Below are 25,986 nucleotides of genomic sequence, written 5' to 3'. Positions count from 1 at the left end.
TATTATGCACAGTCGTATTCTATTATTCAACTAACTATAAAACCAGGCAGTAATTAATGTCTTAATTAGGTGGCATTTTTAATTTTTAAAATGTCAAGAGAATATGTAGTGTCATTAATCCTGATGATGATCAAAACACGACGCTCTGTCAGTTTAGATGCTTTCTTGAAATGTTGCCTTAGCAAATAAAAAGAAACATATTCCTTGTGTTATTAATACCCACAGTGTTTCATTAGCATTTTTATTTAGACTCAGGGCATGAAACTTATGCATTTTAATTTCCCCATTTCATTTCCAAGTGAGATTGAAAGAGTCTACCTTGTTCCTTTCCAGCTGATAGTGTTGGTAACACTTTTCTCACCACTTCAGACAACGGCATTAAAAGAAAAGAGGCACTCAAAGCACTAGTTGTTGTTTTTTTTCCTCTAACTTAAAGTTGTTCTTGAAGTAGGAATGAAAGACTTATGGAAATATTCCCAGAAATGTCCCAGATTAGTTCCTTTAAAAAAAACAACATTCACCCCAAATAACTCCCCTCGTAGTGCCATCATAACACAGAATTTCCAGTTTATCCAAAAAGCAATTTTTAGGACAGTGGACAGACTAGTTTAATTAATTTAATCTCTGACACTTACAAAACCACATGTGATATTCTCTTACATGTTGGACGTTGGCCTTGGGAAACTATGGCAGACAGTCACACAGTTAGCTGTGCTGCTGTTTGAGAAGGAGAGTTCTGTGAGACAAGCTTATTCAAACAGTGCATACAATAGAGGGAAAATACATCAAGTGGCTTTGATTCCCCATGAGGACACTCTGAATGGAAGATTGAACATGGATGATTGCAGACGATATAACACCAAATTTCTGTGAGCTCTGCATATGAGGATAGCTCAATCCATTCCTAGATCCTATAGACCTTCCAGGATATTGACGTACAGTGTGGTGCTGAATAGGGCTGCAACTAACGATTATTTTGGTTGTCGACTAATCTATCGATTATTTTATCGATTAGTCGATTAGTCACGATTATTTTGGCAGCATCTGTTTCGACTTTGGTTTTACCTCATTCTCAGAGCAAATTAAAAACCCATGAAACATGCATTTGAAAACATATTTTGAAACAGCTGGATTTTTAATGTCAATTGAACTAATTAATACTAATTATTTCAGTTTTTTATTGATTACATATCTTACAAACGAATTATTATTGTGTTATGAATCATTGCATTAAGTGGAGGTTTACTATTACTGTTTTGTACTGATTTAATATCCTACACATGAATTATTACTGATATTGTTGCTGTCAGACAGAAACCTCTTATTTGCAAATTTGACTTATTTTTTCAGAACTGATTTTACTGGCCATCCGTCACGTCTGTACACATTATTTACCAATGAATGTATTCAAAGAGCTTGTCTCCAGCCGGCCTCTTGTCTGATTACACATGGGCTGTTACAGAGTAGAGTTTAGATTCTCTGCCCCAGCCTGTTTTTATTTTTATTTTTTTTAAATAACTCAAAATAATAACTGTATTTCCAGCGACAAAGCGCAAATCTCTCTCCTCCCTCCATTGTTTGTGTCGCTGCGTGGTGTAACACGTGAGTGAGTTCTCCTCATGCTGAAAACGTGACTTTTCGCACACGTGACGTCACTCTGGGAGAACGTCACTCTGACGGCTAGGTCTCAATGTGCACGGGATTGGGTCGGGTCAGGTGTGATTTTCTGGGCCCGATCTAAGCTCTACTACAGAGTCACACATGAATTTAATATCATATATTGAAGATAGGAGGTTACCGCTCGAAAATGTTCTCACACTTTGGACGTGTTTGGTCTCGCTTTCCTGCTCTCCTCAACATGTTCCGCCATCATTCATATTCTTCTTCTGCTGCTGCTGCTGCGTCTGCTTCTTCTTTGCGGAACCATCTTCTTCTACTATGCCACACTGCGGTGCGCATTCTAGTAGTGTTGCTAAAGTGGTCTGCTCTAGCTCAAATCTTTTAAAAAAAAAAATGAAGATAATAATAACAATAATAAATACGACGCGTCAACGCAAAAAATTCGCGTGGGCAAATTTTTATTGTCGACGTAATCGATTACGTCGACTAATCGTTGCAGCCCTAGTGCTGAATACAGGGGATTTACTGATTGCAAAGGGAAAATATCTACTTACGCATATAAAGTTGTTTACCTACACAGTAATTTATCTAGGATATGTGACATTAAAACATCAACATTCAAGCAAATATGTATTGCTCGATTGTTAATGAACATGTAAAACAGCCCTCTCTTAGCAACTGCATTAATATTTATCACCTTATTAATATTGATGAAAAGCTTGATAGTGATCTCATGTCTGTACTCTTAATATTAAGCTAGTAGTTGGTTACCTTAGCTTAGCAAAAAAATGGGGGCCAACAGCTAGCATGTCTCGCTCCAAAGGTAAAGTTATATGCCTTCCAGAACCTTTAAAAATGTTTTTAATGAATACCTGATATATGTGGTTAGTTTAATCAGTACAAATAAATTATTTTAAATACAACAAACACAGAAATGAAATGTTAAAAAGTGAGCTATGAGGTGCTGGTATGGAGATTTTAATACACTAAATTCCCTTCCATTGTCTGTTGGATTTTTTTTTTAGAGATACTTAGTTCTCACAGGACAGCAAAGCTACAATCACGTGATGATCTTATTGAGTATGATGCACTGTTGTAGATTAAGCAACCCAGCAGTAGGTAAAGTATTAAAAATGAGCTCAACCTTAAACATCTACATCAGTGAAATGTAACATACACATTACCGCAGGAGTAATAATAGCAAGAAACAGCCAAGGTCAGTACTTCTTCATCAGCAGCTACGTCGGATTAAGGGGTTGGCATCAACCATTATATCAACGACCCTCCTCTCGGTCGCGCATGGTGTCTAATGCAAGACACTGAGTTCACAAAGTCAAACAACGTGTTTAATGGACTCATAAAGTCTCTCAGGAGAGCCTGCCGCAACAAAACTGAACATCATGCCGCGATCACCGAGGAGGACCTGGTAGTTTTAAGAAAGTCAGAGGCATCATCCCCTCATCCTCCTCCAACCATTCATCCAAACTGAGACCACCAAATAAATAAAAATTAATAACAAACCGATCCATTTTGTGGCCTATTTTTCCGCTGTTTCTTACTCCAGCTCTGACAGTTACGAAGTTGCCACAGACTTGGTGGAGTGATATTTTGCGTAATGGGTCAGGCGTGCTGTCATGCTGATTTGAGCACGCTCTAAATTTCTTGTTGACCAATCAGATTGCTTGGTCGGACCTACTTGTTGTATAATAGTACTTTTACTAGATCTGAATATCACTTCCACCACTGATGTAAAGCAACAACTTGGTCCAAAAAAAAATGTCCTAATGTTAAGCAGTTTTTACAATATGAAGAGTATGTAAGACAGATTTCTTGTGAAATGATTAAAGTAAATTAACTGTAAGCACTGACATCCGTTTTAAAAAATACTTAAAAAAACGCTTGACCTGCTGCTTCAATGATGAATCTTATCCATCGTTGTTAATTAAATGACTGGTGACTTTTCCTAATACAACTTAATAAAATTGCAACAATCAGTACAGAGACATTTATACTCTATTCTGCAGAAACAGAATGTGAAGATGGTTTTTCGCTTTTGCCTCTTTACTGCCAACGGTCTTGTGTAAGAGTGTGTCCTGATGGAAAGAAGTGAAAATAGCCCCACTTAAATTGGTAATTAACAGCGTGGTAAAGCCATGATGGGTGAAATCACCAAAGTTGTCTCATTTAAAATTATGGATTATGCTCATCAGTACAGCTGTATCTCTGAGCTATTTTTAATGGATCTTTGGAAAATCCAATTAATATTGTTTAACCTTCTTTAACTTTAAGCTGGCAGGCAACTTTTACATGTTGATATTTGCAAACAAGCTTTGCAAAATATATGTCATGCACTTTTGCTGTGGAAACCAGACTTGTCTGCATACTAACTGTTGCAGATAAATGAGAGTGTTGCTCATATCACTGTATTTCTGATAGTTGTTATAAATACAACAAAATACTTTTAAACTTTTTCCTCCAAGCTGTAGTTTTCTGCTTGGATTCTTATGATAATATAATAATAAATAATATAAAAATACTCTTTAAAAATAAATCCAAGGCAGATTTAGATGATAAATTGACAAAGTTGTGTAACTGTGATACTATACTCAGATAGCTATTTCCTGCTGACACAAAAATGACTTCAAAAAGGAGGACAAGTGCAGTACTACAGTAAAATCTTCTGTTCTAAGTATCCACCTGCTTTTACATGTGAAGATATGTAAAGGATCCAAATGAAAGTGCTCAGCTAGACAAAAGTAGTAACTGTGAGAGCCTCCAGCATCATCCACTACATCTTTGACAGCTCATACATGTCATACCTAAAAGAAACATGTTATACTGTTGCTGAGGCGGCATGTTTTCAAATATCTCTCTTTTTAGACTCATAATTAGACCACCAGACTATCAGAATCAGAAATACTTTATTGATCACTGAGGGGAAATTGCTTGTGTTACAGCTGCTCCCAATATATGAATGCAATGAACTACTACTAACTATATTATCAATATGCACAGTTATTCCCTGAGCTTAAGCTGTTCAAGGTCTTTTTGGGTCTTCACACATGAAGTGGCCATTAGTTAGATTTTTCAGTCCAGCCAATATTTCATGCTCATTAACAAACTCTGGGCTCAAAAGATTGAGGTTTCAGTGGGCCTGTGGCCGGGCCTGTAGCTAGAGAGACAAAATGAAGAGTGATGTCTGGCTGTGGCCAAGAGATATTTCCAGTAATCAAAAAGTATGAATCATGGCTGAAATCTCACGAAAACCGTGATGGCTGATTTGTAAACGTTAAATGGAACTGATGGAACTAAAGTCTGATTCTATAAGGACAGCTCTAAGTAGATAAAGCAGAAGGATTTTTTGCTGCATCTTGGTTTTGCAGGTTTGGATGACTGTTCCAGATGTTATGTGATTGATCTGGGAGGAAAAAATGTGTGAGAAAAGTGTGTGTAAGTGAGCTCTGGCTGCTGGCTATGTTTGTGTATCAGTACTGTGCCTCTTTGTGTGTGTGTAACTTTAAAGTTGTGGCGCTTTAATGGTAATCTATATAACATAATACATGTACATCTGGAAGGTTTTCTTCCACTGCAGCCAAAGTGACCTCAAGTCAGCTATCTTTACATCAGGAAGGACAGGTCAAGAAGGCAGACATGTCTGAAGTAATGTAATTCCTGTACGTTATTGGTTTACATTCATGGATTTAACAATTTCAAATCCAAGGGATAATGCAGGATGAGGTGACAATTATCAGGAGTTAATCAACAACTGCGAGATTGGTGGTTACCTCCACCGAGTCTGGTAATTCCTGATTTCGGCCATCTTGAAGGTGCTGCGTTTCCCATGGTCACTTGCAAAAGAAAAAGATTTGACCATGAATATATATTTTCATGTTTTTTGCAATCAAAAAAGGTTTTCATGGGCAATAACTAAATTTCCATGGCAACACCTGAAGGTTTGACTAATGCCTGGAACAGTCATTGCAATCCCATAAAGTAAAGAAGACCTTCAATTCTTTAATAAACAGGGCGACCCAGAATAGGAGAAAACTAGTCTGACCAGCTCACAAAGGCAAAGGCAAACTCCAACTCCATACTTGCACAACCAAACACTGTTAGCATATATAGGAATATACTTAAATGAGATTGCCGGATCCATTTTAAATACGATGCGATCAGATAAGCCTTCATTGTGAGCCAGAGGGGAAATTCAGGTGATTGGAACAGCACAAGGACAGAAATAAGTACAGATAAATAGACAAAGGGAAGATAAATTATTTAGAATTACAGTGTGTGTGTGTATATATAGAATAGGAACAGAAGACTATGCCAGAACAATTGAGCTCAAAATTGCACTTAGTAGTGTTGTACATGTGCTAATAACGAAGTACTGACTAGTGAAGAGACATACTGGTGTGATTAGTTGCATCAAAGTCTGAAAGGATGGTTATATAGTAGTATTATGATTCATCTACTATAACAGCAAACATCAGAATAATACATAATGTGATCAAGCAATAATACTGAGTGTTTATTCTAGTATAATGTAATAAAACAGTGAGCGCAAACAAGAGCACTCCTGGTTGTATTAGAATTCAAGGGGCAAACAATTTCTTATAGGGATGCGCGATATTTAATCTTTGTAGCGTGTACTGAGCATGGTTGCATTAGAATAAAGAGCCTTGCTATGCACACCATTTAAGTGAGCACGGACAGCTTCCAGTAGGGTACTTTCGGCAGTTTGCACACCGCAGTCTGACTCGCTTCTGCTAAGCAGCCGTGTCAGTGCCACCACCACTGGGATGACATCTGCAGCAGAGGCCTGTGCAGAACTGATTTCTCTGGCCAGCTGCTTGAACAGGGCAAGTAGGGTATTCATATTTTCAAGAATTCCCCATTGATTTGCTGTCAGGGTCACTGGAAGATCAAAATCAGCAGCATGTGCACCCAGTGCCATCAAAAGCAGTTGCAATTACAGCTGCAGCGTGAGATCCTTGGCACTTTTGTGAATGAAGGACAGCCTTTTTAAGTTAAAAGTTTTCATCTATCCATTGTGCCATTAGGCTCAGCATGCTAAGAGGGCTAACACTTGATGTCCAATGTTGTTGTAAATGACTGCTCAGGTAAGGCCACATCAGTAAAATATTCCGACTGGGGACCGTGTAGGCATGTGGGCGATGTCAGATAGTCAATTCTAAAGCCAATATCGACCGATAGTGATAACATGCATCCTTAATTCCTACCTTACATCGTTCCCCCTTAACCTTTTTAAAAAAACGTTTAGGTCATGTTGGCTTGCTGAACACTTTGAACCGGCCCTTCAGTTGCTTATCTGGGTAAAATGGCAATAATTAGATTACACCAGCTGTAGCTCATTAACTTAATGCTGTAATTACTAACATGTTATGTTTGGTTGCTAAAAGGTAATTTGAGAATGAAACAACACACTCATTAACAGGGCTCCAGGGTGCAACTGTTTTGGTTTAGCATGCACCCAAAAATCTGTCAAGTGTGACTTTACATTTGTATTGGTCGCACTGGTGCAATTGATATTCAACAGGTCAGCTCAGATATGACCTGATAAAGACCTTATCCAGATTTACACAAACATTTTCCTGAGGAAAACACTATACTGTTAACATAAGTTAAACTTTAAATGCACTTTAAACATTGGCATTATGTACTTCTTACAACCATTTAAGTAATATGTTAAGAAACCAAATTAAAATGTAGGCCATTTTTGGGTGCACATACTGTAAATCATGTGCTGGTGCACCTCAATACAAAAGTAATGTCCATCAGTGCAACCAGTGTAAAAGGTTAGTCTGGAGCCCTGTTTTACATGACTCAAAGACTGTAAATGGTGGTTTTCAGGTCTGCACAAATAATCAAAATATTGTTCAAATCATAATATGCAAATCCCAAGTAGAATTTTTATTTTAATTTTTTTTTCAATTGTGCATTGCCAAATAAGATTGCACTCTGATTAGTTTCTTTCAGCTCTGAAAAAAGCACATGGAGCCATAACTGTGATACAAACACCATAAACAGCCACAGTCTCAAACTGTTTGGAAATGCTAGTGTAGCTGGCACAGTCTGGAAATCCTGATTACACTGCGTTGTGTTCTGGTGCGCAATCAGACACTGGACACAGGCACATCGTGTTGAAATCTGTTCGACTCCAGAAATAGCAAAATGTTGTCACGTGGCTTCTATTTTCACAACAACACACCTCTCACAGTCGAGCTCTGTGCAGACCGACATGATCTTGAGGATAACTTATAACTTGTCAATAAGAAAGTACAATAAAATAGTACTGAATTTCAAATATTGCTCTGTGTCTCTTATAACATTACATTCAATTACATTGGATATACATCACATGGCCTTGCCTACATCGACAACTGACCAACATAAGAAAGAAAAAAAATCACAAAAGTCTACAAGCACCCACAGTCATGAGAAACGTACTATACCACAATCACTTCATACAATAATTCTAAGATAAATAACACATTTACCAAGCGTGGCAATGGGAGTACAGCACATATACACATTCCTGTTTGAATTGAGAAAGAGCAAAATGAGAGGAGACAACAAAAAAAGACAAGCTTCAATGTGTATCCCAGGAGAAGATAGTATGGTGGACAACAGCCGACACACGCAGCAGAAACATTTAGCTATCTCTCTCAAACTCTGAAAGCTCACTTCAAAAGCAGAATAGACAACAGAAAAATATGTGCTTTATCTGCCCTCAAGATATTAAGAATAACTAAACCACTCCATTCACTTAGATCAGCATTAGAACTTTGTCATTTTAATTTATGGACCAGCTGCCTTAACCCTTAGCTCAATTCAGACTGGCAAGATACTGAAAAAGAATGATCGGTAAATGGCACCATAATACAACTAATAAATACAGCACTCCCAATGCCAAGAATGGTGAAATTGCAAACAGGAGAACAAATAAGGGATTTTGGTCAAATGTGCACATATTACATTTAAATACATATCAGAATCAAAATCTACACGTCATTTCTTCTGTCTGTGACACTAGTGTTTCTAAAAATCCTAACATTTCTCTCAGACCTTTCTTCCTAAAATGTTGTTGCTGTTTACTCTGGCAGAAAAAAATGTCCTCTGTTTTTGTTCTGAATCACATGCACTATAGATATCCCATTAAATCTAGTCAGCCGCACACAATGTAAATTACAGAGTGAGAGAGTCACTTGTTTCAGGGGCACAATAGTTTCTAGTCTATAGATTATTCCCTTTGAATTGCTGAATTGCTGAATCGCTAAACTGCTCCACCTTTTGCTAACTGCCAGCAACTGTGATGAGAGTCAATGACAGTGAGTGGTGTTTTTATTAGCTGCTGTTGTTGATATTTGCTTAAACTGCAGCATTTGACTTTATTTGTTCAGATCCAGCGACCAAAACACCCATAAGGTGATGTAAAATGTAACTGTGTAAAAATAATTTTATCAAGATTTTTTATGTATAATGGCACATTTTCTCATTGCTGATTTAATTTTTAAAAGAACATATCACAAAACCTTCTAGTTTCACAAAATTAACGTATCACTTAAAATATTCTCTGTACATCTATCTTTCTGTATCACATTGTGATACATTAGTTACCTGTTCAGGTATACCCACGCATGTCAACCAGGGACAAGCTCCAGGCCTCCTGGTTTAGCTAGAGGATGAATGGATGCTTCTTCATGCAGACCTGTCCCAAGGAACAAATATAAATACAATACAAGACAAGATAAAACTTAAAGCATTTAAAACAACTATGTAACATTTTAACTGATATAGGCTATAATCTCTTGAAAGTATTTGTTTAACACCATGTGGAAACAACCCTCCAGCATGTTGTATCAAGTCAATTTTGTTTTGGCTTATCTGTTAGTTTTGTGAACTGACAAAAATGTTTTGTTTCATTCATTTTGTACTAACAAAATGAATATTTAAAAAATATTAACAAAAATACCAGTAATGGGAAAATATTATATTAACATTAAACCTTATAACATAAATTATAACTTGAAAAGGATGGTGTAAAAAATAGAAAATAAAAAGTGCCTCATTGTCATTGATTTATGAAAAAATTAAAATGCTTATTCTCAATTTGATGCCAGCAACACGTTTAAAACAAGTCAGGACAGGGGCAGCAAAACACTGGGAAAGTTGTGGAATACTCCAAAAATCACATGTTTGGAACACTCAACAGGTAAACAGGTTCATTGGTAACAGGCAATAATATCATGATTGGGTATGAAAGGGGCATCCTTAAAAGGCCCAGTCGTTCACAAGCAAGGATTAGGTGAGGTCCATTTTGTGAAACGCATGATTTTAAAAATGACGTTATCTGATGGGCTCAGGAACACTTCATAAAACTGTTGTAAGTAAACACAGTGCAATTGCAAATATTAGCAATCTGTCTTTATTTATGTTTTACACAGCATTCCAACTTATTTGGAATCAAGAGTCCCTTTTTAGTACAGAGAGACTGGCATTAACGTGCATCTCAGGTGATCTGAATACAAGTGGACAGCTCTAAATACAAAAGTAAACAGCCACCAAGACACATTGGGATCAGATCACTCAAACCATTTATTTTGGTGGTCTGGGATGCATTTTACCACATGCAAGCTCCACTGATTTTCAACTGAGGAGATAAAATGCCTGTGTTCTTACATAATTTCTCACTTATTTCACCTTTTATGGCTGTGCTGCCATTGAGAATATTTACAAGTCAAAGATCACTTTATCACAGCGCTTTGTATGTGAATACTTTTCAAACAGCCTGGTTCTCACCATTTATTTTCTTTTCAGGCACTGATCTGATTTTGGAAAATATGATTCATCCACATATTACAAACAATTAGCCTCAAAGATGACCATGACCTGAATCAAAACCTCCCTGACAGTGCCTGCAAAACAACAGAAACTGGACACCTTATGCTTCACAAATACAGGATACATTGCAGAGCTTTTGTACTTAGTTGGTATTATTGGTTTTCATCTTCACCCTCCCTTACAGTTTGAAGGGCAAAGAGGACACAGTTTGACTAAAGTCAGCGCGATGATATGCTGTCAATAGATTTTTACTAATTTCAGTTTTTAATATATTACAAATGCATGTGCTGCAATAGTTGTGTGATTTGAATTTGAAGATGTTTTTTTCCTTGGATTAAATAATTTCTGACAGACTGCCTGAGGAAAATATGCAGTGAGTGTGTGATTGGTTGTTGTTGATGTACAGGTGTCCCACAAGCTTTTGTTCCGTCTATTGTTTTCAATCAACACAAATGCGATGTGATTTCATGATGGAGCCACAGTAGACTAGAATATGCTTTATGGTCCCACATGACTGCACTGAGTCACACATGAACAGGCTGACAGAAGCACAAGGCTGATAAACCCAAGAGCTGGTACCTTTCCCCGGGGACAGCTGCTACTTTCTGCACATTTTCTCACACCATTTTTCCTTTCAGAAAGAGCCAATCGCTGAATTCTTGGAAATATGATCAAAATAAGAATCCACAATACCTTATAGTCTACATAAAAATCTAACAAAAATGTAACCCATGGGTAATGACTCACTTTAGGCATTTAAATATAATTCCATAGAAGCTCGTTCTGTTGATCCATTCTTACTTCATATTGAAATGTCACATTTCACAACATTATTTTCACCTCAGAGCAAGTATCACTAGACTGGCTTAGAGACAGTTGCACAACAAATGTGATAGACGTCTTTGAGGATTGATATCAGATATAATATCACTGACGTTTTTACTTGAACCCTATTTTAAGTTTAACTGAGATGCTCCTTTTTGAGGATAGCCAAATAAGAGATCTAAGGATAAAAGCTAATGAATTCATGTGTTTTTTGTTTTTCCTTGTTCAATAAGACCACCCGTTGTCGATTATTAGTGATTGTAGACATCTGTCCCTTTACAACATACCTAGATTTTACATTTTATTCATGTTATTTCAACACCTGCTGAGTCAGTGGGATACGTGAGACAAAGCAAACATCATGGATTTGCTGATAGAATATGAAACATGCATTAAAATGTCTGAAAATGACGAGACCTTTGTTATATATTTTTTTGGGGTTGTGTGCTTACATAATCCTAAACATTTCCTTCAATTCGAAGGCGAAATGATTTATTGATGCATTGTGATGCTTCTTGATGCATCTCAGTGTGTGGCATCCTCAGTGATCTATATAACTGCACATGGCACTTTTTCGTCATTTAAATTCCCGCTTTTTATTCAGAAAGTCCTTCCAATAATCAGACTACAACAGTCTACAAAATAAAAGCTGTATCTTTTCAATCCATAAACGTACAAAATAAAAACACATATACATCTGCAGTGTTTGTCAAGTTTGTCTACGATAATATTGTTTTCACATTGGAGCTTTAACATAAGGCAACTATTGACTGAGCTGCACAGTTGGAGGGCAAGGTTGACAGTTACAAATCCCCCCTACCCCTTTTCAATGGGTGCTGCTTTTGTTGTGTGATGTCAGATAGATGTTCCTTCATTAAGTCGAGGTAGATGCATGCCCTGAGTTTAAAAGTAAGAATTCTGACTTCCACTGACATTCCGTTGTAATTTTTCTCATCGGAGATGGGACATTTTTGAGCTTAGAGCTGAAAACCAGCACTGCTAACAGCAGTTGTACTTTTAACCAAATACTAATGTTAGCATGCTTACATTGTCACAATGACAATGCTAACATGCTGTTGTTTAGCAGGTGTGTTTACCGTGTTCATTGTATGAATTGACATGTTCAAAACATTTAAAGGTCAATTTACTGAGCCCTGAGTTCAATGTTGGGAAGAATTAGACAGTGTTAAAAATAGTTTAAATTCAATTCACAAGAACATATTTAGACCATGACATGTTGATATGTTGAAGAGTTACTCAGGTTCACAGGTGTGGGGTATGCCAGACAAAATGAAAATGACTAACCATTGAGCTATACTCTCTGAAATGTTCCTAATTACAATGTGGAAGTTGAAATAGCTCCATCTGGCAGTCATTAACTTAATCTCTAGACAACAGTGTCGAGGTCATTTCTAATTCATTAGAACTGCTCGAGGGTTTGCTTGTTTGGCGTTAGGTGTATGCAGAGTGAACAGAAGTCAGTGAGTGAACAGAGACAGATTAGATAATAATAAATACAATTCCTTGGTGGGATTAAAACTTCACTGTGTTCTATATAAGATTGTTTGTGGAATCTGCTCACCTCCTCAGGAATAGTCAAATTGTGATGTTTGTGTTCTGCTCCTTTATCTGCGTTGTCTGTTGTCCACGTTTCTGTGCTGAAAATCATACTGTCTAGTGCAATTTCCTGAACTTTTGTCCATCCCTTTTTTGTCATGTAAAAATATGAAAGTCAGAGCACGCAATCCTTTGTTTTCTACCACACAAAGGTTGACGCTTTCACAATGAGATGCAAAACCAATCAACCCAAAACTAGACGAGGAGAATGGGTTACACAAATGGCACATTGAGAAAAGAGGATTAAAATGTTCATTGTGTACATAATTGCTCTGCTTGGCAAAATATCAATGCTCTTCTCAATTTCAACAGACACAATCTGGAATTGCTTTGCTGTACAATGAGGAGACCAACAATACCTATGATGTCTGCCTGAAACTGACCAAAGAGGCATTAACCATACAGAAGCTGGATGTAGTTTGCACAAGTGGAAGTGAATCCCAAGTAAATGTAAGTGCGCCAGAGGGCTCGAGGCTCACATTGTAATTCATGCTGCATAACTCCAGAATACTGTTTCAAATGTTCACAATATCTCTTTACCAATGAGAAACTCCCACTTTCTAAAGCACAGAACTGTTGTACTGCGAAGACAGCCGACTGGTGGTCTGGGCTTAAGCATCAAAGTAAGCTGATAAGTTTTGATTTTGGAGAGACTCAAGTTGAAATGAAAAGTCTTTGGGATGTAGAGTTGACTGTTTGTCTGAGAAAGCAGTTTTTGCAGTGAATTCCAGCAGCCAAACTCAACACAATTCTTTTCTTATCTTTCTCTTCTACTTTTCAGGGCGGTGCAGAGCACAACGTGCCTGTGGTAATTTCGAAGATTTTCAAAGATCAAATAGGTAAGAAAGTATTTTATGTCATTATACTGTAATATGGATTTGTTAGTGGTTTTTCAATGCAGTACTAAATGTAATAGAAATGTAAATCAAGATAGTAAGAGACTGGAGGCAAGTTCACAAAGAAATTTTGAGCAGAGAGCATCACTTATTTTTATATTTAATACTGGGTTATATGAGGTCATATCAAAGATAAAGTCCAGGAAAAAAACAGTAAAAAGAGTGAAAAAAAATACATTATCAACCTAAGATGAATAGTTTGATATCTGTCTCATGTCTTTGTGTGAAATGTATATTCCACCAATTTAAATTTAGCATTTCCAGTTGGGTAAATTGTGTGATGGATTATAAACAGTAATGATACACTCAGCTCACGAGATGATACACGATACTGGATTCACGAAGGGAGACAATACGAGATTTTAACACTATTTAAAAAAAAAACAAAAAAAACCCAACAACTTGTTAACCCTTGTATTATGTCCGTTTCTCCCCCTTACTTTGGTGTTCCAGGTAAAATTTGACCGATCTAGTTTAACTGCTCTTACATTACCATAAAAAACATAATTCAAACATAGTCATCACCAAATAGTGTTGAACGCCTTTTAATGCTGTAAACAATGTTTCCAACTAGTCGTGAACATGCATAACTGCAGTGAATATGCAAAGAATAGGTGCTGAAAATTATAATACTAATCAAAACAGAGACCAAATTCACAGAACATCAGAAAAAATCCACAGTATTAAAGGGAGTATTAATTTAAATTGACCATACCGTTTGCTCGATGAAACAGAAAGTACTTCAGCCATGTTTGTCAGTCAAATTACAAGAACCAATTACCTCTCACTATCCTGTTAGATAATTTGAGTATATTGTTACTCAGTCTTTCCCTGCAATCCCTCTTAACACCATTTTTGCATACAAGAGAATCATATCTTCATCACCCGGAGACATTAAGAGTCCTTTTCAAAGAGCCTTACAAATCTTTTTGCAACAGAGCTTTCATTGTTTCCTCCTGCGCCGCTGCAAATGAGCTGTTTAGTTTCAAAAGTCATGCTTTTCCTGTGTTTCTTTCTCTGAGCTGTAGGATGTTTTCAGAGATAGCTCAGACAGAGACACTATTTGCTATTTCCACCACATTACCACGTATGAAATGAGCAGTTATTTAATTTATTATATTTTCATTAATCTGTGAAACTTGACATTTGACCCCTGCAGCCGATCAGACAGGGAAGCTGTTCATCGGGGATGCTGTGTTGCAGGTTTGTACATCAGATCATGACTTATTTGCTTCAAGGCTGATTTGAGTCACTGCTGAGTAGACACATTTGAGTCGATGCAACATTTGAGTCAGTTTGAATTGCATTATTTTGATCAAATAAGGCTTTCAATGTCCTATGCTCTTTTTAAGAAATAATATCATGGTAAAATATTGTTTTATTGAAACATAACACAATTAAAATGAGAGTTAAAAAAACGACTCATTGTCAGATTCCGTGTTAATCATAAAGTCACCAAGACATAATAATCTCTTGTTAATTGAAAGTATTTAGTAAGTAAATGATTATGTAATTATGAATTACATTATGAATTGAATTGTTGGTGCTTCCACCTTTGGATCACCTCTGTTTCACATTTATTTGCAATGACTTCTTTATATTCTTAGTCACACTGCAGGATATTGCATGTATTTACATACTTAAAGTTATGGCAGGACACGCAGCAGAACAAGGCTGGGTTTAAAAACTAGTTGCTTTAGACTACAGACATGGACAGATTATGAGGCCTTTTGTGGTGCATGGCAGTGTGTCTGTTTTTGATTGTGTTTTGTCTGTGGTTGTTTTTGTATCTTTTCGTGGTTATTTCGCATCTCTTTTTGGTTGTTTTTATGTCTCTTCATGGTTGTTTTGCATTTCTCTGTGGTCTTTTGGGACTTTGCATCATGTATCTATCTGATCCTGTCAAGGGTAGAACTTTATGCAATTTACTTCATGTTTTGCTTTTCCACTCTCTCTGTTGGTTTCTTTAGGTCAATGGCATAAATGTAGAGCCTTGTACTCATGAGGAAGTTGTGAGTATATTTGTAATTGACTGTTTAAAAACTGCTTTGCCATCCTTTTCTCAGGTTTAACGCAAACTCACAAACTCCGCTTTCAACACGTGGGTACACTTCATCACTAAGAGTTGTGTTGTCAATTTGGCAGGAGGGTATCAAAAGCTGTATTGGAATTTAGGGTGCCAATATTGATATTTTAGCATTTTTCATACAATTGAGCATCCCTCCTTGTTAATTGTCTGCAGTATATGCTACCAAAATCCATCTCCCCTCCTCCACTAACTCACACACCCTCTGTCCATGTCTGTCATCTCTCTCCCCTTGTGAGGCCCCAAACAGCTGTTCACAATATTCACCTCCAGAACGTCAAAACACATAATGAGCAGTTTCTCTTCAGAACATAATCCAGAGCTTTTAATGGCAGGCTGTCACACTCACAGCAGCACTGACAGATGCTCAGGCAAAAGTAACAAGGCCTACGACACAGTGTTGGAGAAGTTAGAGAGGGATCTGATAACAGAAATGTATTTAGGGCATGTTGAAGTGACCTTGAATTTAAAATTTGTCTCATCTGCTGCTTTATTTTCTCTCTTTTCCAAGATGCATGGGCGATGGACAGATTCCATATTTATCATTTAAATCAAACACACGTGAATGCATCTCTTATACTATGAAAATATTTTATATCACAGCGGTCCTCAATAGGCGGCCCCCGGGCCGCATCCGGCCCGCCGGCCTCCTGTTTGTGGCCCCCATACTGTTATTCCTTCACCGTGTGTTTTGTTTGGGTCAGCACGTGTACACCGGGACTTGTCTCCATGCCAACGTTACAAAGACAGCTGGGTCACTCACCGCTGCGATCGCAACTTTTAACTTTCACTTTCGTTTTCGGAGCAGTTCGCATATTCACATTTTGCCGGTGGCAAGGGATTGAAATGGCGTGTTCCAAGTAAACTGCTATAATAAAGTGGACAGTGAGAAACGGCAACTCATAGAAGTAGGAACTTGAAATTTCTATTCATTCTCCCTTCGACCAGGACAGAACCCACGGATCTGACAGTGCAGTAGTGACACACACTTATGTTGTTTAACATGTTTTAGCAAGTCTCATCATACATTATCACCTGTAGCGTAACGGACGGGGAGTTCGTCCCGGCAAACACCCTTTCACTCACGGTGCCAAAATTTGTATCATCCTTGTTAAAACTCAACATCATTTAATCACAGAACAAATGACGTGAATTAACCCACAACCATCTTACATATCATCTTATTCACAAACACATTCACGAATCACAATTACACCAACATCAACAGAATACCCAAGATCCATTGCGCCACAGTCCACAAGGGGCGTTACAATATGCCAGGAGAAGCTGTTATGAAGATTTCCAGTTTGAAACGGCATTATGAGACGAAGCATAGGAATTTTGAAGAGACATTTCCTCAAAATTCAGAGATGAGCACAACACAAATAAATGCACTGAAATCGTCATATCAAGCTGCAAGCAGGATTCTTGTCACATCTATGTCACAATGAAATAAAGTAATGCATGATGAACTGATGGACACAATGTTTGAAGGCAAACAAAAAGAGTAAATATTCAACTATGTATTTTGATTTTTGTTAAAATGGAAATTACATTTTATTTTAGTTCGTATTTTGTTGTTTAGAATGAACAGGACATTTTGTTTTGAATATTACAGTATTATTACATGTGGCCTGGCCGACCTCAATACATGGACCTTTGAGTCATTAAAAAAAATCTTTGTGGCCCTTTAAGGTTTGTATTTGAGTACCCCTGTTATATCACTTAGACATCACACATAATCACACATTACAGTAATTACTTTGTGGTGTCAGCTGTCACTTTGCTGCTGCCTGTCATGAAAGACTTCTGTCAGGAGTTAACTCATGATAACACATTCTTCACTTATCTCCTGTTATGATTTGTTTGCGCAGGCTGTGTACAGCTTGAAATGAATGTGACTTGTTTCATTTATGTGAGATTAAATTATATTTCGCTACATCGGTCACAATCTCTGTATCTTGCTATCTATCTCAATCTCAGTCTCCTTCTCTACTTGTCTCACTCCTGTCAGGTTCACCTCTTGCGCACTGCAGGAGATGAGGTCACCATCACCGTTCGCTACCTGCGAGAAGTTCCATCATTTCTAAAACTGCCTCTAGGTAAGAGTATTGTAGTTTTGATGTAATGTAAGCTCTTCATTGAGCCGTTTTGGCCATAAAGGAATTGTCTTTTTGCAAACTTTGACGCATTAAAGCAGCTCAATGGATGATTTATTTCAAATTAATACATTGTCAGGCTCAGTAGCCCGAGGCAAGCTTTAATGTCAGAAAGACCTCGCGCTAGATTCCCCTGCTCTGTAGTTACCTAGAAGAGATGAAATCACAGATGCTAAAATCATCCATGTGGAGCAGATAAAGGTGATAATAGCTCGCGAGAAAATGAGAAACTTGAATCACCCTTAAGACAAAAAGTAAATTGTAAAATCTGGAAATTTTACAATTTTTTGGAGCACTCTTTTAAAGTAACTGGAACTACTTTTGTCTTTTTTATATGAATTCAGTGTTTCCCCTAAATACAAAGAGCAGCAGCGGTGCACTAAGGAAAGGGAAAGAAAGAAGAAAGGAAGAGGAGGAGAGTGTGAAGAGGGTTTATGATTTTGAGCTATGGACACTTCATGTTTAGGTCGATTAACTCACCTGCGAGTAACAACAGTAAAAGTAAAGAATAGGAACGGAGAGGAAGACTCACTTATAACTTTAGAAACTAACATTATTACGTGCCCCTTCACACACTTGTCAGTAAAGCTCAAAAACGTAGAGGACTCCAATCTTTTAACTTTAGAATCTGAAGTTGTTTGGTTCCTAAAAAGATGGAGTTAAGTTTGTGAAAGACCACATTCTTACAAATTCAAACTGAAAGCGGTGAGAAAATCAAGCTTTAATATCGTCTGTGTAAGGCAATATTCAGAAGAGGACGTCAGTGCAGAGATGATCAGGTTTTTCTGTAGGGCGTTTGGCTGATGAACCGTGTATTTTCGCCTGAGAATGAAAAGCTTCAAGCTGTATTCTCTCTAAGCCATTCTTTGTTTTAGCAAAGGCCTGGAGCCGCTTACTGAGCGTGACCGAATCAGAAAGCAGGTCCTTTCACGCCAAACTAATATCATATCAAAGAGCAGCATTTGCCTCTTGGATGCAGTCCACGACCTCACTAAAGAGAACTGCATGGCTTAATGGCAGGGCAGCAGAATAAAACCTTCAGATTTAGCACTGTGAACTAAGCCATGGTTTTTGGGGTTCAGGTGAAAGGAATTAAATCATAATGGAAACTAAATGTTGAACAGCGATTCTCCAGAGGCCTTTTTGTAAAGAATATGAATTATTCTCTTTCCTTCCTCAGGTTCTCCCGGGCCGTCCACTGATCAAAGGCGAGTGTCCTCTCCACTCTTTGACAGTGGCTTACATTTAAATCGAAACGGAAACAACACAGTAAGAAAGATCTATTGATATCTCATGTATAATGTTTATTGTGTTTTGATTTGTTTTCTAATCAGGACCTATATCCTTTTAGTTTTTACAACTCTTACACAACTCTGCATACATAGATATACAAGTTGGTTCTGAAAAACAGGTGGCAGTACAAAGACAAAGATGTTCACCCTAAATTATCCCATTGAAAATGTGTTTACTCAACAGCAGATTTCTGAATAAATGTCCCTCCAGAGTTGCAGTCCATGGTCTGGGATAGGTGGGTGTGGTTTAAGGTAGTTTTCCCAGGTTAGAATCAACTGGCAAGGTTTAAATGAATGATAAAGTCTGTTTAGATTCTGAATTTCTCCCCTTTTTTTTTTTACTTTTGTGGTGGTACTGGAAGTAAAATGCTTACAGGCCAGCCCAGCCTACATAACTGCTACACTTATTCCAAATACGTTTTGTAATTTAGTCCCAAGACAGTCCACTAAATGTGTTAAGGGTCTCCTATGAAGCCACCTCCTCTCCAATGGAGGGGCTTAGATTTATAATCACAATTTATAACAACAAACAAACACAACAAACACATTTTAAAGGAATTCTGATTCTGATTAGTATTTAGATTTTTCATCAAAGTGACTCATTCACTTCTAAAAATACTGCTTTTGAACTTTTTACTTTACTTTAAAAGTAAGTTAATTAAAAAGGCCTTTTGTATCTGTAGTCTCTCTCTCTATATATATATCTATATAGTAGCCCCGTCTTCTTTGTGTTGTGCACATATGTATTGCTAAACTGTCACTTGCAAAGAAAACAGTGGATTTTACACATTGAAGTGTGTTTACAGGTCTTAGGCAGTACTGCTTATGACAAAAAATCATATAAAGCCTGTTGTGGCTCCAGAAGGAGCTGTATGCAAACTGATAAACTGCAACCTGTGACGTCACTCAGTGGCAAAGTTGCATTGGGGGAAATGTTGGCACCAAGTTTATAAACAGAAAAAAGATGATATCTTTGGTTCTGCTGTATCAGTTTTAGTCATTTGTTTGTAAATTGGCCATAACGAGTCCAAAAGTGTTGGAGCAGAGCAATGCTAGACCGGAGGACTATTTCTTTCAAAATCTGGTTCCTACACTACCCACAATGCAATTTAGCCACTGAGCGACATCACAGGAGGTAGTTTATTAGATTATAATCAGCTTCCTCTAGAGCAGCAAAAGGCTTTATACAACTTGTTGTTCTTTTAACATATACATTAGTACTCTATAGTACCTGCAGTACCCTTTGAGCATCTTGGTGTTTTGTTCATTTGTTGTGCCGGACCGTCATGGTGAAGAGGGAGATGAAGGCAAAGCTTTAGATTTACCCGTTGCTTTACATTCCAGCCCTCAACTCGGTCATGAGCTTCGGGTAGTGACCAAAAGAATGAGCTTGCAGATGCCAGCGGCTGAAATGAGTCTCCTCCGCAGGGTGGGCTGGGCTCAGCCTTAGAGATGGGGTGTGGCGCTCAGAATTGAGCCACCGCTCTTTTGTGTCAAAAAAGAGCCAACTATATTGTAACATTCAATCTCAAATGTCCCGCCCCTATTTTAAAAAAAACAAACAACACAATTGATTTATACAATACTGAACTCCACAAAAACTGATGAATGAATGAATTGTGAATAGTGAGAATTCCACCATGTTTATTATTTTCATCTCATGTCTACAGCCACGTTATCAATGTGTGGTCTTTGCACACAGTTGCAATGAAGAAACACAAATGTTGTTATAAAACCACACAATGGCTCAGTCAGTTGCTGTGCTTAAAAGGGTCAAAAGGTAGAACATACTGTAAAATAATTCATTTTGTTCCGTGTTATCCCTTAAGGCTGTTATTTGCTCCTTGAGCTTGCTTCAGGATACTGATGATTGCTGAGATTACAGTGTATGCTGCTGGGATGATAGTTGGGAGTTCTCTCACTGTAGCTGTAGCTGATTCCACAGAGCGATTTTACCCGTCAATCTTAACAAAGTACAATTTGATCCAGTCACGCCATCGTCTGCTTCACCAGGAGAAATATGGCACTAGTTTCTAAAAGCACATGATAAATCTTGCATCATCCTAGAAAAATGGCACAATTAACTGTAATAATGACCAAATAAATATTTATTAGTGTGTATGTACAATTGTTCATGATTGTGATGCAGAAGTATTAGGTAAATTAGTTTTGGCACAGCGGTAGAGGTCCTCTACTGTGAATGATGAGGAGTGGAAAATGTTTAGTTATTTTCACCAAAGTCAGTATTTCACGGTTTTAATGGTAAGGCTGGAGGAAATTGCATATTAATATGGTAATCTATAATGAAAGATTAGCCGTTAGACTGCATCTTCTGCTTGTCATTTCACATGAATTATTAAGAGAAAGTGTGAGGGATAGCAGATGGCCGGTTTAACCTTATATTGATAATATAGATTGAAGGTGATTCCATTTAAATCCTTAGCAGGAGCTGGAAAAGGCAGAACATCCCTGTGCAAGGGGCTTTTGCATGGTCTGCAATTCTTTCAGTGCTTAGGTTGTGCACTTTACTTTAAAAATAATCGACCCTGATGCAGACAAGAAGAGATATGACTCATTGTGACATAATAGGTCACCTGGTTCAAGCAGGGATCTTTACATTTAATTCTTTAGAACACAATGAGCCCACCTGTTTCCTCATCACAGAAATAACATTTAAGCAGTGAAAAACAAGTAGCAAGAGCTGGCCTCTAGTTAGTTTCTTCTCACGTCAAATGAGATTATTTTTCCTTTGCAACATTGCATGCCATTAAACAACCCTGCATCATGTGAAATGGTCTGTAATGAAAACATCATTCAGCTTGAGCTTGAGCGAGTGTTGGAATAGTAAATGACCATAGATGCACCACACAACTCATACATATTCAGTACAGTAAAATAGATGAACTAGGTGTATCATATATTTCTTTCTTCTGCTGTTGACTCTCACTTTCAACCAAAAAGTTGTAATCTTCTCATGTGAGAATTTTGCTCAGAAAAGGTTTGAGCTGTTTTTTTTTTTGTTTTTGTTTTTACTACTATATCTTCCAAATAGGAATTTGTTAGACGCATTTCAAGCTGAATGAATCAATATTTTTCTACAACCATCAAAGCAAATGACTGTGTAACTGAAAAGAGTCACTTGGGAGGCTTCCAAAAGGCTATACGCAAGCTAGTCACACACAAAATTTTGTTTTTTTCCCCCCAAAACTAACATGCTTTCTCGACAGTTGTTTGAGCCTGTTGTTTAGCCGCTTGCTAACTCAGTAGCACAAAGCACACAGCCCCCAAGTGAGCAGCAGTGGCAGTAGCCGTTTTTATACTGGGCGATAAGCCGCCAATAGAACGTCCTCCCAGACGGAAGGCACATTATCTTAAATCCGAGACATCAATGTGCCGGCAATTGCGTGAGATGGGCGGAGGGGTCAATGACCTGCACTGTTGTGTGACCCACAGCCGTAGAGTTTTAAAACCAGGAAACAGCTGATCACAGCATTCAGTCCATCACTTCATTAGCAGACGTCAAGGTGAGCAACTGGAAAGCCGCCGAGATCCAGGAGACGCTGGCATCTCCTTGGTCTCTGTAGCTGTTTGGTTGTGTCTGCTTGTTGTTGTAACGGCAAGCTATGAACGGTCGCTACTTTCAAATCAATAGCCCACCACAAAGAACCCAGTTCTAAACTCCAGTGGGGTGCAATGTAAAGCTCTTATTTTGAAGACAAATTCGTTGTCACTGTTCACTGCCCAACTTCGTGCTTCACGTCATGTCACATGTTTATGCCTACCCAAGTGGCGGCCAAGTGGCGGCTTTTGGAAAAGGAGGAATATTACACCTCCCTTTTACAAAGACAAGGTGGCACATTGCTGCCTTTACCTTGCAGCAAATGTGCTGCCTTTTCTATCTAAAAGGGGCTAGTGACACTGTCCTTCAGCAGCTATCGGGGAAACACAAAGCACACAGCCCCTTGGCTAAAGAAAAAAACGGGGAACAGCTAGCTAGCTAGTTTTGGCTAACCCTCACTGCCCTACAAAACACCACTGAACACAGCCCAGCTTGCAAGATAGTTAAAGACTAGCTTGTGGACATAGTGGTGTATTTAACTTATAAAGAAGCAGGTATTTTTTATACAGTAGTTTGAGACCAAAACGGAGCTAAATGTAGAGTGAATATTGGACTTCAATTGTCCATTATGTTATGTGATCCATTTCTGCTTAATGTGTTAACTGGAAACTGTTGTCACAAGATGTACGTGATAATGTGAATGTTGTTAATACTGCTTTTATACTCTTCCATTCATTAATTGCTGTGTCAGAAAGTCACACTTTCTGGTGACATTATCTGAAATGTTTTGTTTAGTTTACCTACTTGTCAGTTCACAAATAGAACGCTGTAAGGTATCTCTAGCAGCAGATGTTGATGCAGATAGCATGCACAGCTGAATGTAAGACCTCCTGTCTAGCAAATAATTTGATTTTACATTAATGTTGCATGATATCTTCAAGGCCCAAGGCTGTGTTTGGGGATGTTTTTCTGTTTGTTTGTTTTTACCAACATGACCTTGATGATGTTCACAGCAACTGCTTACGGAAAGGAGTGAAACACCATGAGACATCAATAATATTTTTGCATTCCTGGAAATGAAGGCCAAATGTTTTTCATCAAATTTCAATTAAATATGATATTTTTGTAAAGATTCTAAACCATCAGCAGTAAATGCTTTCCTCAAGACTGAGGAAGGACTTCTTTCTAAACTCACCATTTTTTCATTAATGCTCAGCGGCAACACGGAGAAATGTTAGAGAGAGTAAGAGACAGCAATTTATCCACTGACAGCAGACCCAATAAAGCTGATGCAGTGCAGCCACAAGAGGCACAGTGGGGTGAGATGCATGAAGCTGACAGAAAATAAATTTTCTTGGGTTCATATCACTCTCTATACCTGTGCATTAAACTGCTGGATGGCAGCTGACTTGGGTTTGTTGAAACTCATTCTGGAAATGTAGGAAAAAGTCTAAATGAGTGAGACAAACTGATACAACAACAACAGTAAGAAAAAAATACTTTTACTACGCTGCATGGCAAAAATGGGCACCACCCTTGTGTTTAGCTCATACAGTAATGAGGTAATGTTATATGTAGCCAAATGGAAGTGTGATAGTGTAATTCATACGTATGTCACCTAGCAATTACCTGTACTAGATAAACACCCAGAACTTGCCTGCAGTAAAAATCTGAATGATAATTTACATAATGGCTGTCCCAACCCAGCACAGTTAACATGAGTGATTAATATTAATACTTATACCCTTGGAATACGTTATTTGGGGATGTCAGTGTCTTTGTCAACACTGAATATGTAAATAAAATGTATAAGGGAGTCAACACATCATATGCTAAGTGCTGTGTCGCAGGCAACTGGACTTGTTTCAGTTTCTTGAATTAGTTTCACGACTCATCCATCCTAACTAGCTGGAGGGGAGTTTGCAGGCTTTTAACCTCTGTGTGGGTGTGTCCTTACGGAGTCATTAAGGACAGGTGTGAGCTCTGACTTTCAGAGTTGTTGGGGCAAATTTGGGGTCTTTGACCCAACCAGCCTTCATTTGGGTTGCTAGGGATAGGTGAGCCCAGGTGTGAATGGTTGTTAAGCTGTCTTGGGAGGGAACTCTGTACTACATTGTAAGTGGGTGATAAGTTTTTTCGAAGGCCCCTCCTCTGTTCAAAGCAAAGGGTGATACAGCTGGTCGAAATGCTCTCAACAATGCAGATGTAGAAGTTGCTTAGGATCTTAGGCGATATGCCAAACTTGCTCAGCCTCCTCAGAAGTGAGGACATCACTGATGTGGACGCCCAGGTATTTGAAGCTGCTTACCCTCTCTACTTCAAGCTCCCGGATGTACAGTGGCCGATGAGGTCTTCTCTTCTTCATCATGTCCACTATCATCTCCTTTGTCTTGTCCATGCTGAGGGTGAGGTTGTTGTCCTCACATGACACCAGACTGGCCACCCTCTCCTGTAGGCCACTTCGTCCCCGCCAGTGATGCATCCTATCACTAGGTGCGTTCAAGTTGAACTCCAGCTGACCTCCTGCAACAGCGAGATCTGTTGGCGACTGCAGGGGCGGGAATACAAACGCTGCTATGAAGTTGGACACTCTCTACGTGACGGGAACAGAAGGGGCTATTAAGAGTGGATGGTACAGATAACACTTGAGTTGAACCTGTGTTGTCTGCATGCAAGACACAGCAGTTAACAACTTCTCTATCATCACCACAAGTAAGGTGACAGAACTGAGCAATTTATTGATGACATCATCACACAATTGTAACACTGTACATATTATCTATTTATTTTCACTTTTTTAAAATATACTTACATTGCACTAATGCCTTGTACTCTTTTCTTTTCGTTAAAAAGTACGCAATGACAATAAAAGGATTCTGATCTTTCAGGGTTGTTGTGTTACATGAAGGATTTTATAGGTTTATTCATGTTGACAATCCCATAGGTATGTGAAAGTATGTGATATGTGAGTAGAAAAGAGACACAGGCGTTTATGGATATGGAAATTCATCGAAACACACGTCATATACATCAGCGTAGATAAAAGCCAATTAGGGCAAAGTCCTGACGT

General features: G+C 38.1%; 1 protein-coding gene across 2 annotated transcripts in view; it reads left to right on the top strand.

Annotated features, from left to right (window-relative positions):
* The window catches only part of sntg2 (syntrophin, gamma 2), a 106,517-nt gene that overhangs the window by 14,473 nt on the left and 66,058 nt on the right, over positions 1–25,986 (top strand). Inside the window, exons 2-8 of one of the 2 annotated variants that reach the window (XM_030443548.1) lie at positions 13,237–13,374; positions 13,491–13,547; positions 13,706–13,763; positions 14,980–15,023; positions 15,791–15,832; positions 17,921–18,008; positions 19,246–19,334. In XM_030443548.1, coding sequence (XP_030299408.1) covers positions 13,237–13,374; positions 13,491–13,547; positions 13,706–13,763; positions 14,980–15,023; positions 15,791–15,832; positions 17,921–18,008; positions 19,246–19,334 — 516 coding nt within the window. The remainder of the gene's footprint in view (positions 1–13,236; positions 13,375–13,490; positions 13,548–13,705; positions 13,764–14,979; positions 15,024–15,790; positions 15,833–17,920; positions 18,009–19,245; positions 19,335–25,986) is intronic. The other variant, XM_030443549.1, reaches the window with a different exon arrangement.

This window comes from Sparus aurata, chromosome 16 (genome assembly GCF_900880675.1).
Source record: "Sparus aurata chromosome 16, fSpaAur1.1, whole genome shotgun sequence".
Taxonomy (NCBI): domain Eukaryota; kingdom Metazoa; phylum Chordata; class Actinopteri; order Spariformes; family Sparidae; genus Sparus; species Sparus aurata.
Note: the sequence above shows the minus strand (reverse complement) of the source record. Positions and strands in the feature narration are given on the sequence as shown.